At 44.1% G+C, this 17447-nt stretch overlaps 1 protein-coding gene across 4 annotated transcripts in view; it reads left to right on the forward strand.

Annotated features, from left to right (window-relative positions):
- The first annotated feature begins 3825 nt into the window (after nucleotides 1–3825).
- The window catches only part of XPO1 (exportin 1), a 42859-nt gene continuing 29237 nt past the window's right edge, over nucleotides 3826–17447 (forward strand). Inside the window, exons 1-4 of one of the 4 annotated variants that reach the window (XM_068153233.1) lie at nucleotides 3826–3998; nucleotides 4426–4481; nucleotides 8163–8294; nucleotides 16341–16442. In XM_068153233.1, coding sequence (XP_068009334.1) covers nucleotides 8169–8294; nucleotides 16341–16442 — 228 coding nt within the window. In that variant the 5' untranslated portion in view covers nucleotides 3826–3998; nucleotides 4426–4481; nucleotides 8163–8168. Of the gene's footprint in view, nucleotides 4482–5132; nucleotides 5238–8162; nucleotides 8295–16340; nucleotides 16443–17447 lie in introns of those variants that run through there. The other 3 variants (XM_068153232.1, XM_068153236.1, XM_068153234.1) reach the window with 3 other exon arrangements.

The raw sequence follows: 17447 nt of genomic DNA on the forward strand, positions 1-17447 counted from the left end.
GTTAACCTTTCACAGAAGAACAGAAGGAATGGATTTAAACCAACCAACCACCACCAACAAACCAACCAACCAACAACCCAACAACTAACAAACAAACAAATATATGTAGGAAAAATGCAGTTTTAAAACATGATCTAGTGGTTTCATACACACTAGTCAATACACACTATCTGTAAAGGTAGAAAGCTAAAAGAAAGATTTCCAAATGAAACAACTAAGAGTATTTTTTGTGACTTAGCAGAAAAAAAAACAGTCTGATTGTCCAGTTTGGTTCTGCTAGGACACCGGTTTCACAACAATGCTAATTTACCCGTGATCTATCTTTATCCTAGTTGAGATTCTATGCATCCTCATACTCTATGACCTACAGTATTAGGGAAGACAACTACACTGAAGCTACTTTTCAGAAATAAAAGGAGCTCGATGTTTTTTGGCTAAACTTTGATGTATTGATTTAGTTTTGACAGACTTTCTCCTTGGTGATTCTCTGCTACTGAGAAAGTGCCTGTTCAAACAGGAAACACATCACATCATTACTCAATATCTAGCTTTAATGATGTAAAATGCCCTCCTTTTTTGGACTGTGATCTCAAATACAGCCTCAGCTAAAGAAATATATGTACTGGGGTAAGATAGCCTTGTGAATAAGTGAGTCTTCAATTAAGTTTTGAACTACTGCATATTCTTGGCAATGTCATAGGTTCATATGGTATTGTAGAGCTAGTAGTTTAGCTCATTTAACATAATGGAACAAGCTCTCAGCATGAATATATAAAAACCTGCTGACGGACTCCTGGTTGAAAGAGTTAACTCCCACATAAATCTACTAACGCCTTTAATGCTTTTGTAGAAGCTAATTGTTTTTAAAGCAGCATGAGACTTTATTTAAAGGTAAGCTTTAAGACATTCCCAGCAAGCAGTCAAAATATTATACACATAAATTGTAGAGAATAAATTGTTCCAATAAGGTTACTAACGCTGTCTTATAAAACTTCAACATTCATGTAGAAAAAAAAAAGAGAAAAAGCTTTAAACTGGTGGTACAATCATCCCTCAACTTAAACACAAAATACTTTTGCCAACAACCACCACCATCCTCCCCCAAACAACAACAAAAACACCCAATAAAACAAAACAAAAAACCTTACAGGACAATAAAAAGAAAATAAGGGAGATTGAGGCAGCTTGAAGTAAGAACTCTAATGTCATTGAACACTTTATGTTTGCATTCACATCTTACAAAATGATCCCAAAGCCTTTTTCCAGAAAATTTTATTCTCCCCTCCCAAATGGCATCTCACCCTGCCCACCACTATCCCAAGCACGCTATGGCCAAGCATCTTTATGTACTTTATATTCAGTTATGCAACACAGAACTTATGGAGAACTTATGGCAGCATGTTCAACCAAAAACTTCTTAAGAGCCTCTAGGTGAAAAACAAACAGTAACTGAGAAATTTGTATTTCACATGCTCAGGCAACTAACAGGGCAGACCACTTAAAACCATAACCGATAAAGAAATTATATATATTGACATAGAAGCACAAATATTCACTCACCATTTTCCAATTCCTTTTTGTACCTTGTGTTTTAACTAGCAGGACAGTCAGGAATCAAAAGGCTTGCTTTTGGTAAGCTTGTCTATTAACTCTTATAATTGTAATTTTATTTTACAGGCAGCTGTGATTTGCAGTGTAAGATAGTAGTTTTGCAAACAATAGTGGTATCAATCTATATATAACCCACTCAATATTCCCAAGTAGCTCATGGGACTGCTAAGGACATTTAAAACCTTTTCCAGAAGACCAGTACTAGTACTTCCAGATCTTTGCTGGGCTTCCATTTTGAAGCAAACAAACAAACAAACCCACACACATTGCCTAAACAAACAGCAAACAACAAAGTCAGACACACTCCCTAAAGCCCTGAAAAAGTATTTGGCCAGTTTCTCAAAGACAACTTCAAAGGATTAGATTTTCTGTTTTAGAGAAGAGTGTAGACAATACAAAGAGACTGGTTTTGTGAGCAAGTCAGCATTTCTGAAAGGATAAAACTTATTTGCAAAGTCTCAAGCTCAGCACCAACAATACAGCACTATTTCTATTTGGATACCATCAAGAAGACATGGTATTCTGTGAATCAAGAGTATCACTTCAGCAACAAGTTCAACTAACAGTGTAATGTGGTTCTACAAATCAAAGGGAAAGTTTTGCTTCAGATTAGGTGGTGAAAATAAAGTTTGTTCCGAGAAGGACATTTAAATGCTTCACAATAGTATCCTCCTCTTCGAAATTAAAGTTTTCATACATTTTATATGGCTGTTTTTTGTTGGTTTTTGTTTCCCCTTCAGGTAAGGAGATTAAGGCTACAAAGAAATGCATACACAGGTACTAGACACCTTCACTGCATGTGTTTTTCTGTATGAAAGTTGGTAAGCACATTCTTCTACTCCTTCAGGTAGGGAGGCATACAACCATAGCCTGTTGGATTTGCTCTACACTGAAAAGCCAGTCTTTGTCCTGAGCTCACCCCTGTTCCCATCTGGTAGATGAGCATTCCTCACAGAATTCAAGATTTCTCCTATCTATAGGGTTATCAGCCTTGCCTCAACCACACCTCAACAAGCAACAGTGAAAGACCTGATGAACACAGCTGCTGACGCAAGCTAGATACCCCATGAATGTAGGCATCCTGAAAAAGGACAGCTCCCCCCCCTCCCGCTTCTTCCCTACAACAGGCCTTGGTAGAGGAAACTGGCCCACCCAGGTAAAGGATAAACCAGCACCCCTCACTGTTGCCCCTCCTGCCCACACAGCTGAGCACTTAATCGTTCGCCGTCTGGGACGCCAGATTAGGACTACATCGAGGGCTCACCATACACATCACAGACCACTCCAGCACCAAAGAGCCCTATGAAATAAAGCTCGCCATTGCCACACAGCCCCAAGCCACCTCCTCAGATAGCACCCCATCCACTAGGCAACTCCCCCCTCAACTCAGTGCTGCATTCCCACGGAAACAGCACCTCAGTGGTAATGGCATTTTAGATGAGCCATCCCAAACGGGCTGAGACCTCCTTTTCCTCACAGTCCATGCGCCCCTTCATCCTATTCCCGCCCGGGCACGAGCCACGGCTCCCAACCGCCGCCACCTGCCCGCGAATTGCTATTGCCCCTCCCCCCACACGCACCGCCCCCACGCGCCGTCCCCTCGCTAGCCTGACAAGCCGCGCTCAGACACGCGCATCACGCAGAGGCACTAGCCAACTAGGACCCAGAAACCCTGGCGCCCGCCGTTTGCGAATTCTAGGCGGTTCTGCCTTTGACTGACAGCTCATCTCGGCCTATCAGACAGAAGCGGCCCGCGGCCCGCTCCCCCCTCCCCTCTGAGCGCAAAATTCTGCTGGAGAGGAGGTGGATCCCCTCCATTTTATCCACACCTCCTCCTCCCCCCTCCAGCGCCCGCTCTCTCCCTCCGCCCCTCCGAGGCGCGCAGATAATCGGCAGATCCTCTGCCCAATAAGAGTTGAGGCCGCCTGCGCCGTAGTATGGTTGAGGACCAATGGGAGCGGCGACTGGGCGGAGGCCCGAGGTTTCCAAACGCTCCGAGGCGCCATGGGCTGAAAACTAAACCGAGATGGAATCTCCCAGTCTGAACCGGTTTGAGCCGGTTCCGAGTCTGTGGCATTAGGAGGGGGAGACGCGCCGCGCTCAGTCCCTGCTACCACTGCTGCCTCCAACGTCGTGCATGCGACCTGTTCGTAGGGGAGCCCGTAGGGGGAACCGCCGGCGCAGCTGAGGGGGCAAAGTTTAGTGCTAGCTGGGGGGGGGTGGGAATGGGGAAGAACTGAGTGCTGGTCAGGCCTAAAGGAGGGCGGCAGCAACAGGAGTAACGAGAGACCCAGCCGCACGGGCCCCGGCCTGGGCAGCCAGCGACGTGGGAAAGAGAGAACTGCGGCCCCACCAAGCCGAAGCCCCAAGCCAGGGCCACGAGGAAGGTAGAAGCTCTCCTTCCCTACCCGGGGCCTTGATAGACCGGAGCTCTGCGCCGACCCACTTCTCGCCCCGCACGGGAGGAGGGAAGCGTGCCCCATCTCCTGCGCGGCCGGCGGCGGGGCCTTGTGCCTAGACTGAGAAGGCGGCACTGAGAGGAGCACCCGCCGGGGGCCCGCAGGCTTCTTCTGGGCGCCTAGTGCAGTCAGGCCAGGGCACGCTGGCTAGGTGGTAGTGTGGGGAGAAGTAACGCTCGTAGCACATACCCAACGGGAAGGAGGGTACGCTCGTCATTACACCCCCCTTCGGGTGTGGGTTTTTTACTTTTCCCCCCCCTTTTTTTTTTTTTCCTTTTTTTTTTTTTTTTTTTTAGCGGGGCGTGCGTGTTATTTTTGGTGGTGTTTATTTTAATTTTTTTTGGCGTGTGGTTAGAAACTTCGTTCACCCGCCCCTACTTTTTAAAGGAGGAGGCTGTAAGAAATACCGAGGTAAGTTAGTACTGAGGCTATGGGGAGGAGGGTGGGGGGGTGGTTGCGATGAGTAACGCGGTGGGGGGCATGTGGGGAGATCTCGGGAGAGGGTGTGGGGAAGTGGGAGGGTACCGCTCTTCGTGTGACCGTGTGGAAGGCGTAAAGTCTTCGCTGTGGAAGCAGAGGCTTGATGGGCTCTGAGGAGAAACCCTGAGGAGGGAGGGTGTGCGGCGTTTAAAAGCAGGTTTGAGGTAGAAGCATCCTAGGCCTGGCAGAGAGGGTGCGGGGATGCTGGGGCCACGGGAAAGATGGCAGAAGGGCTGGGAAACCGCTGCTGAGGCGCACGGCTAGGGCCTGCCTCTCGTTACGAGGGAGGCTGAATGGTCTAGGAGGGTTGGGATCGGGTACGGGCAAAACGGAGGACATAATCTGTAAATTATTAGGAGTGGAAGTTTCCAGAAATATTTTTGTGTGTCTGTGCAGCAGTATTGAAACGTCCGCCTGGATCACGTGGGGGCCCTGTATAGAGCGCGGGGCTGGAGCGGAGGGAGGGAGCGGAGGGAGGGGCTGCGCCGCCGCGGGTCCGCTTCGCTCAGGAGGGCCCCGGCCCGCCCGCCCGCCATCCGCGCGAGTCTCCGCGGCTGCCGTATCTTACCCCGGACCCCCGGACCGGTTCTCGCACCCTCCGCGTGTCCGTCAGCTGGGGCTCGGGCCCTCGCGGGAGCAGCGCGACCCTGGCTTTGCGGCGGGAGCAGGGGAAGGCCTGTGCGTTGGGTGGGTGTGAGTTATTTCGGGTGCGGCCATGGCGAAAATGAATGCTCCGAGGTGTTGGGGAGATGTTTGTGAGGCGGTGTTATTTAACCTCGTACGTGGGCACACGTGTGTAAAGTAGTGAGGGGAAGAAATTTTATTGTGATCGTGGGTGTGAAGTGTAATACGAATGTGTTTGTGATGTCCTCCGTTTCATACCGTGTAGCTGGAGGAATTTACAAGTAATGCGACGAATTCGTTGGAAGAGGATAGAGAGGTGGTTATTTACGTGCAGTCGCGGAATTGCATGGCTAGAAATCGGGCAGTGACTTTCCCAGGGTTTCTTTTTTTTTTTTTGTAATTGCTACCCCTAATGAGCATTAAGTAACTGGGTTGAGGGTGGTCTGTGCTTTATTGTGAATACTCAGCATTTCTTACTATCAAAATGTATGTTTCTATTCCAGTGTATTAAATCTGGGTATATCATAATAAGGTAACTGTTCTGTTAAACTTAGAGGTACCAGGGTCATCGAGAGTTGGAATAACTAAGTAAACAGTGCTGTAAATGCAGTTCTTTTGACCTTCGGTAGATGTCAGATTCTTGCTAGCTTGTAGTTCAGATTTTTCCCCCTCCCTTTTTTTTTTTTCCCTGTTTGTCTATTAATTCGCAGTGTTGAAGGGTTGATTAGTGATAGTTCTTAGAGCTGCTGTTTAAATCTGTTCAGGAGTTCAGGCATGGCGGGGGGAAGTATACAAAATCAAAGATCATAAACTAACGGGTGCATAGTTAGGAGAAGGTAATCGAGTTGATTTTAGTTAGAGCTGACCACAAAGCCGCCATTTCTATATTTCAGTTTTCGAGTAGGTAGGTCATTTTGAAGATAATGCAGGGAGTGGCAGAGGGACCTATTCAAAACATTTCCTTTCTGCTTCCATGTAGTTAATAACTTCTCTTGGTCACGTGGCTCGTCGTTTGTGCTCATAGGGCTGGTAAAAAAACACCGAAAGAGCCTTAAATCTGAAATGAATGACCTTACCTGAGGAGCGGCTGACATACGACGTTTATTGTAGTTTGAAAACCGCTTTCCGGCTCACGGTTCAGCCGTGTAGGCCAGATGTGAACAAAAAGGGGCGTGCCTGAAAGCAAGCTTGGCCGGTGGGAGTATTAGCCGCTCTAAGCTGTAAAGAATATTAATTGGTGCAATTTACTTATAGTAGTGGTGCTTACTGATTGTCTGCGAGATGAAATTGCTAAATGTTCTTCTGAGTTAAATGAAAGAAATGGGTTTTTCTTGTAGTTTTGTTGATTGCTTTTATATTTAACATAGGAATTTTCAGAACTTTAGTAGTTGAGTGGGGGTGTGTGTGTACGGAGAGGATAGATGTGGAGTGTTAGTTTTAATTCATTTTGGTTTCCATTTGATGTTTATTCTCTTACATTTTTCAAGGTAGATGTAAAAAGGCTGGCTGCATGTAGGGATGGAGCCCTCAAAATAATTGTTAGTGTAGTAATACTTAGTTTTGATTTCAAACTAGAGTTAAAATGCTTGGCTTTTGAAATTACTGCCATTCAGTATAGAAGTAAATGAAATTAATATTACTTGCAAATAGGCATTTCTAAAGAAAATATTTTCCTAGTCTGTATGCTACTATAAGACTTTCACTTAATTGCTAATTGCTTGGATTGAGGCACAGGTTTGTCTTGTTTTTAGTTTTGAACCTGACTTAAGTATATAAGGCATGAATTCTTACAGGATGTTAGAGCAGATCTGATTTCTAGCCGGTTCTAAAGAGCACGGCAGGGAATTTCTCTGGAAGAATTTCAGATTGTATCACTCTGAATGTGCATATAGCTCTCTCGTGTAACTCCGAGGGATCTAAGAGTTGTCCAAGTTGACTTCGGGAAAGGAGGGTGAATTAGTAGGAGAGGCTCTTGAGAGGGGAGGAATACATGTAGAGTTGCCAGTGATTGTGAGAATAGGGCATAAATGGTCTGTGCTTCCAACATAGGGGGTGGTGTGAAAAGGGTGAAGTGTGTATTACCATCCACAATTTTATGGCTCCTGGCTTATTTTCTTGGTTTTTTCCTAATTGGCTTTATCTTGTACCAGTCTCTCTGGAAGGCATTTCACATGCACACCCACAATCGCACCCCCCAACCTGACTTCCTTTGCATAATATTGAGGCTGCTGTATCTAGGACAAAGAGTTAATGCATATGTTGCTGGGTTTATGGGACTTGAAACTTCGAGTAGAGTTCCACTTCAGTTTGAAGTGATCTAATGTGGCACATGGGGTAACCTGCTGACTTAACAGTCCATCCCCTTCATCCTCTCCAAGTGCCTTTAGTTAACTGTCATAATTTCAGTGGTAATTTTTTACTGCTAGACAGTTAACGTAAAGTGTTTTGTTTTGGTTTTTTTTTTTGGTTGGTTTGTAGGGTTTAGTTTTTTGGTGTGGTTATTCCTTGTTTTGGTGTGGTTGGCTAATTTCTTATTGTGTATGTATAGGTCACATTTCACTTTCATAAACAATTGTTTAAAAGCTTTTAGAACTGATCTAAAGGTTGATATTTGCCTCAGAAACTCAAAATGGGACAGAGATTGCACCTTAGGGTTTTGGTTATGACAATACTAAGTATTTCTTCCAGCAAGTTTACCAGTTTGTGTTCAGAGCCTGGTAAGGGTTCATACCTGCTTTGAAATAAGTTGTAGGGTGGTGATAATACACCCTGTCGACTAGCGGAACTTGCATGCTTTATTTGCTGAGGATGGGGTGTGAACTTTTTGTCCTGCTGCTGAGCCTTCTAAGGAGTGTTCTGTGCAGGGCTGTTACTACTAGTGTAGCTCCTCATTCAAATGGAGTTCGTAAGTTGAAGCACTTGCTTTTACAAGTACATTTAATAATAATGTCTCATTAACTGATCAAAGTTCTGGTATTTATTTTGCAGTAATCTATGCCAGCAATTATGACAATGTTAGCAGACCATGCAGCTCGTCAGCTGCTGGATTTTAACCAGAAACTGGATATCAATCTCTTGGACAATGTGGTGAACTGCTTATACCATGGAGAAGGCGCACAGGTAATACGGACTTGGAACCCATCTTGTTATGTGTGTTTAATCTTAAAACAAATCAGTAGAGCAAAATTCAATAAAAATCAGTAATATTGGTGTATTTACCCTGCTAGTGATTGGAGTATTGCTAATTATTCACATGTCCTGGTTTAAAGGCAGGCCTCTTGTTTAATGTGAACATTGAATTGATTTCTAAAACTGCTAGTTTAGTATGTTGATTTCTAGCATGCCTTCTGCTGTTGAAAGACATTATCATGTACAGTATGGTAAGAGCACTTCTGCATGCAGCTCTCCTCCTCTGACTTGAGTTGTTCAGGAAGGTCTGAGCTAACCTTTTACGGTCGGGATAGTGAAACCATAAGTATAATGCTAGGCTCACTGAAGGACTGTATTCTGCAGAAAAATCTGCAATCATGCTATAACTGTATTTATAGCTACAAAGAGGCATCTTGCTTGTATTTAAGACAAGAGTTCTTGTGAAATTTTTTTCCCTCATTATTCTTTGCAGAAGTTCTTGCACTCTTTTCTTGGGACTTAGTGCAGATTGTGAAGTTGTAAGCTTAAATTGGGCCAATGTATTTATGTGCTTGCATATATTGCCTTAGATTAACCTTGTATTGCTTTTATCTGTGTCTTGAACTACTTTGGAAATCAGGCTTAAATGCTGAAAGCAAGTATTGCTATGAGGGTGTTGGCATATATCCTCTTCTGGAAGATTTTAATTGTTCATACTTAGCATGTGGGGAGTTTTGGTGTCAGGCACCTCTTGACTAAGATACTCTTGCAGAACAATTAGTAGTGAATTAAAACAAGATGAAGTATCTGGTGCTTCTGTATTCCTCCCAGCTGTTAGAATAAACAGCAATATACTTGCTTGTGCTCATTTTATGTATCTTTAAAAAGCTTTTTGAGGCTTGCTAATGGGAGTTCCTATGAAGTTTGAAATACCTTGCTGGTTTCTGAAATACTTATTTTTGAGTTTCTCAAGCTCAAAATAGTTACTTAGGTCTAGTTTTTTTAATAATCATGTGACAGAAAACTGCTCATAGCTTTTTCCTTGAAAGTATGGATTTATGAGTGCTTGATTTTTGAATAATATGTTTGTTGTACTGCCTTACAAAACAGGCGGTATTATTTAGTATGAGTGGGGTTAAAGTTGGAGAAGTTTATAAGGAGAACAGGGTATTAATGCTAAATCACAGGATACACCTGGTTGGAAGAGGCCTCAAAGATCATCCAACACTTGACCCAGCACCGAAGGGTCAACACTAAACCATGTCTCGTAAGTGTCAGAGCCACACATTGCTTGAACACATCCAGGGATGGTGACATGACTACTGCCCTGGGCAGACCATTCTAATATTTGATAATCTTTTTAGTGAAGAAATATTTTCTAACATCCAGCTTAAACCTCCCCTCGTACAGATTGGAACCATTTCCTGTAGTCCCCTTGCTTGACATGAAGGAGAAGAGGTGGGCACCCTCCTTGCTCCAGCCTCCCTACAGGTAGTTCTATAGAGTGGTGAGGTCTCCCTTCAGCTGCCTCTTCTTCAGACTGAACAACCCCAGCTCCCTCAGATGTTCCTTGTAGGTCATGTGTTCTAGGCCCTTCACAAACCTCACTGCCCTTCTCTGGACGTGCTCCAGCACCTCAGTGCCGTACCTGAAGAGAGGGGCCCAGAACTGAGCACAATACTTGTGTAGCCTCACCAGTGCTGAGTGCAGTGGGATGATCACCTCCCTTTTCCTGATGGTCACTGTTTCTAATACAAGCCAGGATACTATTGGCTTTCTTGGCCCCTTGGGCACACTGCTGACTCTTACCTAGCTGGCTGTCAACCGATACCCCCAGGTCCCTCTCCAAGTCACAGCTTTGCAACCACACATCTCCATGTCTATAGCTTAACATGGAGTAGTTGTGACCCAGGTGGAGGACCTGGCACTTGGCCTTGTTGAACTTCATACAGTTAGGCTTGGCCCATCGATCTAACCTGTCCAGATCCTGTTGTAAAGCTTGTCTACCTTCTAGCAGATTGACACAACCACCCAGCTTGTTGTCATCTGCAAATTTGCTGCGGGTGCACTCAGTCCTCATCCAGATTATTAATAAAGATGTTTAAGAGGACATGTCCCAGTACTGAACCCTGGGGGATGCCACTAGTGACTGGGCACCAGCCAGATTTAGCTCCATTCACCACTGCTCTTTATGCTTGGCCATGCAGCCATTTTTTTACCCAATGCAGAATCTGCTTAACTAAGCCTTGTGACATGAGTTGCTGAAGGAAAATGCTGCAGGAGATGATGTCAGAGGCTTTACTGATATCCAGGTACACAATGTCCAGGGCCCTTCCCTCATCCACTAGGTGGGTCGTGCTATTGTAGAAGGAGATCAGGTTAGTGAGGCAAGACCCTGCCTTTCATAAACCTGTGCTTACTGGGCCTGATCACCTGGTTGTCTTGTATGTGCCATGAGATGGCACTCAGGATGACCTGCTCCATAACTTGTCATGTCATTGAGGTCAGACTGACAGGCCTGTAGTTCCCTGGGTCATCCTGCTGGGCTTTGTTGTAGGTGGGTATCAGATTTGTTAGTCTCCTGTGAACTGGGACCTCCCCGGTTAGCTGGGACTGTTGACAAATAATGGTGTCTTGGTGAGCACATCTGCCATCTCCTTAAGTAACCAGGGATGGGTCCCATCTGGTCCCATAGACTTGGCATGTCTAAGTGGCATAGTAGGTCATTGATCACCTTCTCCTGGATTGTGGGGGCTGCTTTCTGCTCCCCATCCTTGTCTTCCAGTTCCAGGGGGTGAACCTTCATGGAGCAGCTGATGTCACTGACAAATACTGAGGCAAAGCAGCTTTTCAGCAGCTCAGCCTTTTTCTTGTCTTTCGTCACCTGGGTCCCTCCTATATCCAGTGGTGGGTGAACATTATCCCATGTTGTTCTTTTGCTGTTAACATACTTAAAGTATTTTTTCCTTATCTTTAATCACACAGGCCAGATTGAATTCTAATTGAACTTTGGCCTTTCTGGTTTTCTCCCTACATATCCTTGCAAGACTTCCTGAGTTGCCTGCCCCTTCTTCCATGAACAGTAGACTTTCCTTTTCTTCCTGAGTTCTACCCAAACCTTTCTACTTAGCCAGGCCTTCTGTGCCACCAGCTTGTTTTCTGATGAGTGGGGACAGCTTGTTTCTGTGCCTTGAAGATTTTGCTCTTGAGGAACATCCAGCCTTTCTGGACTTACTTATACTTCAGAACTGCCTCCCAGGGGATGCCATCATCCAGTCTTCTAAACAAGTCAAAGTCTGCCTTTGGAAGGTCCAAGGGTGTAGTTCTTCTGACTCCCCTCCTAACTTCAGTAACTCTACCATCTTGTGGTCACTTTGTCCAAGATGTCTACCAACCTTTACATTTACTAGTCCTTTGCTGTTTACAAGCAACAGGTCTAATAGAGAGCCATCCGTTGTTGGCTCATTCACCAGCTGTTGCAGGAAGTTGTCTTCCATGCACTCCAAGAACCTTTGGGACTGCTTCCTGCCTGCTGCATTGTATTTCCAGCAGATACATGGTAAATTGAAGTCCATTTCAAGGCACCTATAAAAGACTTCATCAACCTCATGGTCCTGGTTGGGTGGTCTGCAGCAGACCCCCGTTATGTTGTCTGCCGTGTTGGCCTTTCCCCTGATTCTTATTCAGAAGCATTCAACCCCATCACGCACGAGACAGTTGAGGCCTTCCCTGACATACAGGGCCATGCCACCACCTTTGCTTCTGGGCTGAGCCCATCTGAAGGAACCTATAGTCATCCAACACAGCATTCCAGCTATGGGATTCATCTTACCATGTTTCCATCAGGGCAATAATACCATAGTTTTCCTGCTGGACAGTAGCTTCAAGCTCTTCTTGCTTGTTAGCCATGCCTTATGCAGTGGCATGGATAACATGTCAGTGGGGGCGTCTTTTTGTGGGGTCGGGCTCCATTCCCTGCTTGGTTGCTCCCTGGGGCTATTGAGTCCTAGCTTGTCAGTGGCCTTAGCATCTTCATTATTTCATGGCCCACTATCCCCTACCTCTCCTGAAATAGCAGTGGAGCCATTACACTGTCCCACAGGTGTTCCAGGCTTGTCTCCAGTGGGCCTGGTCTTTCCCTATTTTAAAGTCCTTTCAGTGAATCCAGCCAACTCCCACGATAAAACCCTTCTCCTCTTTTGAGTGAGGTGTACCCCATCTGCTGCCAGCAGGCCTGGTATTGTGTAAATTGACCCACAATCAAAAAACCCAAAGTTCTTCTGGTGGCTCCAGGCTCGAAGCCAGGAATTAATCTCATGGATCTCCTTCAATCTGTGTTGGTCCCTGCTACTGGGGGTGATGGAGAACACTGCCTGTGCTCCCATGCCCCCTGACCAGTTGACCCAGGGCCGTCAAGTCCTCTTGACAGCTCTCAGTTTTCTTTTTTATAGTTTGTTATTGCTGATCTGGAAGGTCAGTAACAGATAATAATCGGTGGGGACCCCACAAACTTTCTTGCCACATCTGTAACCTGGGCCCCAGGGAGGCAGCAGACTTCCCTGGAGGATGGGTCGGGTTGGCAAATCAGACCCTCTGGCCCTCCAGGAAGGAATCACCACCAACAATAACCCTTCTCTTTTTCTTGGTAGAGGCAGTTTTGATAGGTGGTGCTGACTGCCTTACTTACCTTTGTTAGCTCCTTGGGAGCATTTCCATCTTTGTCATTGTTTGACTGTCCCTCAGAGTCAAGGGCCTCATACCTGTTGGCATGCTTAGCAACTGGAAGTGTGTGGGGTGCTAGGGCAGGAGTCGCCTGCCCTGCCATATAGGGACCTGTTTCCATTCATTCTGAGCTCTTCCATTCATTCCATCCTCATTCTGAGCTCTGATAGTTGATCCTGCTTTGGGGAAAGCAGGGTGTGACTCCATTTTTTTTTTTCTCTGACTCGCCCTCCCTGATGCTTCTCAGCCTGCTGACCTGCTCTTGGTGTTCTGTTACCAAGTGGATGAGCTCCTCTACCTGGGCACATACCCACAGGTGAGCTCTGTGCTGCCCTTTTGCACCGATGTCTTAGCTGAGCACACTGCAGCCTGATGCTTGTGTGGTTGCATGCCTTCCCTCAAGCTCAGTCTGGGTAGCTGTATCAGTGGTGGTGGGGGCAGCATGTGAGGAGGCTATCACCTTCTGCTGGGTAGACACCTTTGGTTCTGCAGTGGGGCTGATAGTTTTCCCCTGCCTGCGGGAACTGCCCTGCAAACTGCTGTGCCATGCCCTTGCTGACATGTAGTGCCCTCTTTGCCCACCCTGTTTGCCACCACTCCCTGGGGACACTTAAATGGTCTGTGGAAGATGTGTCACTGTCCATGCTTTGCCTGCCTCTTGTGAGAGGTGTTGGCTCAGAGTGGGTTGTGTGTGGGGTGTCAGGTCTCTGCCGTGGTTTGGAAGGAAAAAAAAAAGAAACCATGTCCACTGGTTTTAATTTTTTTTCGGCCTTGCTGAACTGCCACAGCATCTGTGTTGGCTCTGGAGGGTGGTATCAGTGGGTTAGCTGAGATCAGATTGTCACTGTTCTGGTAGTTTGAGGTGTTCCTTCAGTTCAAACAGCTAAGTAGTTTGCTGTTTAGAAAAATAATGCACTAAGAAGTAAAAATTCAAGAGGTGGTGCTTAGCTGGCAGAAGTGAACTATGGTATAATTGTACTTTACATACATATGTCTCACTTGATTGAAACTGGTTTGCTGTTTCTGGACACTTCCAAAGGTGAAGACATTTCAGTGAGGCTCTGAGCCCTTCTTTTGAAGGAGTTAAAAAATCCCTACAGGAGAAAACACTTTTTCTGTGGAGGCTGACAGCTCAAATAATGACTCAAAGGGTGACAGGAATAATAGAAGTTGAGAGAAGTAAATATTAAAATGGAAAGATTAACAGTGGTTTGACCAAAAATAGATTAGGGTAATGTTAGGTTAAAAAAGAATGCAGCCTGGATGGCTCATGCTGAACTTGATTTCACATTCATCACTTGTTTCCTTCTGCTTAATTTTTATCTCTTGCAAAATTATTATATGCTGACCTGTACTTAGGCAAGAAACAAACTAGATGAAACTGCTAGAAACTAGATGAAGAAACAAACTAGATCTGTCCTAAATGTCTTTTTTTCTTGGTGGGAAAGGAATATTCCCAACCCAATCCCAGAGCAACACCTTACTAAGTAGAGGTAAGACAGCTCATAGATGTTCAGCTGAGCTCATCCCAGACTCTTAATTCCATTGGTCTGTTGAACTGTTACATGTTCAGAAGAATTACTCGTTCCCTGATTTTGGTAGCAGCCACACAGAATTCAGTTTTGATCAATTATTACTGCTCAATTTTTATGTTGTTTTTATGAAACTACAGGAATTAATGCCCAGAAAAGGGGTTAGTGGGTGTGAGAGAGGAAATTTTTTGGAGAGAAGGCTGTTTAGTCTTCTGTATTTTGTTGGTGTTGAAATTTGATCCTGTATGTCACTCCTACTAGAAGCACTTAAGGAGGCCTGTATAAAAAGACAGCCAGGTTGAACCTAGAAGTAATAGCTGGTCTTTCTGCCTTACACAAAACTGCATCAGAAGTGGTGGGTTTTGGTTTTGCTGCTGGGGGCATGGAGGGTGGGGTTGTTTGGTGATTTTGTTGTTCTTTTGATTGGTGTTTGTTTGGTGGGTTTTAAGCTCTGATGTCATGCTGTGAGATTATGGTTGTACTGCCTTGGGATGCAAAAGGATTATTTGTGTGGTACTTTTCCATATGAAATCTATGGGGACTTCCTAGTCAATAACAGGCTGGGAGTTGCTCCAGTATGCTCAGTTGTATTACATAGGGATGCCAATTTTCTACAGATACTTCAGACATTGTTGCTCTTTACTCTTGCACCTTCCAATTCAGTAAATCCTATACCCATCTTATCTGTTCGTCACAATATCATGTATATAGATTTGTGACCTTTTTGGGATTTCTGCCTTACCGAAAATACGTGTTTTCCTAACACCAGTTGATTGGCTCTGGTATGTTCTGGCAGCGGACTATAAGTCTGTGTAGCTTATAGTAAGTTCTGTTGACTTTATTTCTAAAGTAAACCTTTAACTGCTTGGTAATTCCATTGAATGAGTTCTACAGTGCAGTGAATGATCCAGCTGATTTCTGTTAACTGTGATACAAAATGTTAATCTTGCAGGTGATAAACTTTGCAGAAGATTTGTCAGTACACCTGATTTTTGGAAATGGCAAAGGGAATTTGGCTCCCTAAAACAACACAACCAACTAAAAAGCACAAAACCTTATGGACTTCCAGGTTTTTGGAAAGGATAGTTAAAAGTCAGCTATTTCAGTGTGTAATTACCTCAGATGAGGTTTTTGCAAGTTACCAAAACCATAGTATCTAGTACAGCAGCAGCGGGTGTCCCAAGGAAGAGCAAACAATTACCATGACCACTTCCCTTCCTCCTTGCCCCATCAGTTTTTATTACTGTTAAATAAACTGTTAGATACTGAAGGGATTCCTTGGAAGTGGAGGCTTGAGACTTCTAATGCTCTGTTTCTTTTTTTTTTTTTTCCCAAATAAAATACCTAGTTCCTGCATTAATAACTTTGCAGCATGCTGACAGTACTCCTTAAAGTTCGCATTTTACGTGAATGCTTCCAGTAGAACTGGAAAGTTTGGATGCCCTTGAATAAAACTTTACCTAAGTGGCTTTCTTGAAAGGGAGAGCTCTTCATTCCCTAGTATATTTTCTGTCGTGTGCTGTTTCTCCATGTTCACTGCTGGTCTAGGCAAATCATTTGGTATGGAAGAGGGACCTAAGCAGATGACTTTTTTGAATTTGGTTATTAATAAACTTTTCAGTGGCATGCAGAAGGAGGCTTCAGAGACTTGATGCTCCTGGTTGTGTTGTGCCTAACTCTTGGATAAGTGATATAAAGAAGTATTATATATTGATTTCTCTGCTGACAGTATATAATGTCTTAATCTAATGCTGATGCTTTTATTCATCAAATTTGCTTTTAGCAAAGAATGGCACAAGAAGTCTTGACGCACTTAAAAGAACATCCTGATGCGTGGACAAGAGTTGATACTATTTTGGAGTTTTCTCAGAACATGAATACCAAAGTAAGCAAATTAACTTTTATTTATTTGGTTTTCCTCTTTCTTCCATTCATGAACTTTGAGGAAGGTATCTCATTTTTAGCGACAGACTTTCTTAACTCAAACCACATTTTTTAATTGTCTTGTTCCCAAAGTTGGCTTTAAACAACTGTAATTGGAAATACATGTGGTTGGTTTTTTTTTCGAAGGCATGTACAAGCATAATGCTAGTTCCAAAGATTAGTGTGTCTGTATACATCTGAGTAATGAAGTCTCCTAGAGCCACATTTTGTCCTTGGGTGAGCATTTGGCTGTGTTTGATCATACTGAGAGCCATGTGCACATAACTGAGGAGAGAATTTGTCCCTAGGCGTAGAAACCTCCTTAGGCCAAGAATTTGAGTGGTCAATGAAATTCAAACACCCCAAACGCTCAATAGTACAAGATGAGTCTTTATTAACATGCAGAACACATTTGCTCTGTACTGCTGTTTAAATCCATCCATCATGGTGGAGACTAAAGGGGTGAACATCCTTCTTTTTTGTTTTGTTTTGTTTTTTACAATTTTAAGTGCTTTACCTAAGACTTCTGAAGTTTGAACAGAAAAGTTGATCAGAATGTGTTTTCACTGTCTTAAGCTTGATGATTATTACCTCAGATAACTGACATGCTTGTTTTTCTGGTTGATACACACCGTGTTCGAACAGAAAATAATCGTGTTTGGATGGTTTCATGAAATAGTTCCATTTTTTTTCATTGCTCTCTGCAATTTAGGGGAAAACAGTTTAAAGAACTTCCTCAAAGTGCTAACCTTTAAGTAACAGTGTTTGCCTGTTTGCTTGCCTGGTAAACTTTGCTTTTTATACTGACAGACATTACTAATGTTTAAGTTGATTCATCAACAGTATTTTTAAAAACTCAAATTTGTCTTGTGAAAAATGAGATGATTAGAGGAACAGAAAGAAAGCAACAGGTAAAGAATTCTTCAATTTACATGAATTGCAAATGATTTGGTGCTAAATTTCTGCA

The sequence above is a fragment of the Melanerpes formicivorus genome, unplaced genomic scaffold (genome assembly GCF_026170545.1).
Source record: "Melanerpes formicivorus ecotype bairdi unplaced genomic scaffold, bMelFor1.0.p_v2 SCAF_25, whole genome shotgun sequence".
Taxonomy (NCBI): Eukaryota; Metazoa; Chordata; class Aves; order Piciformes; family Picidae; genus Melanerpes; species Melanerpes formicivorus.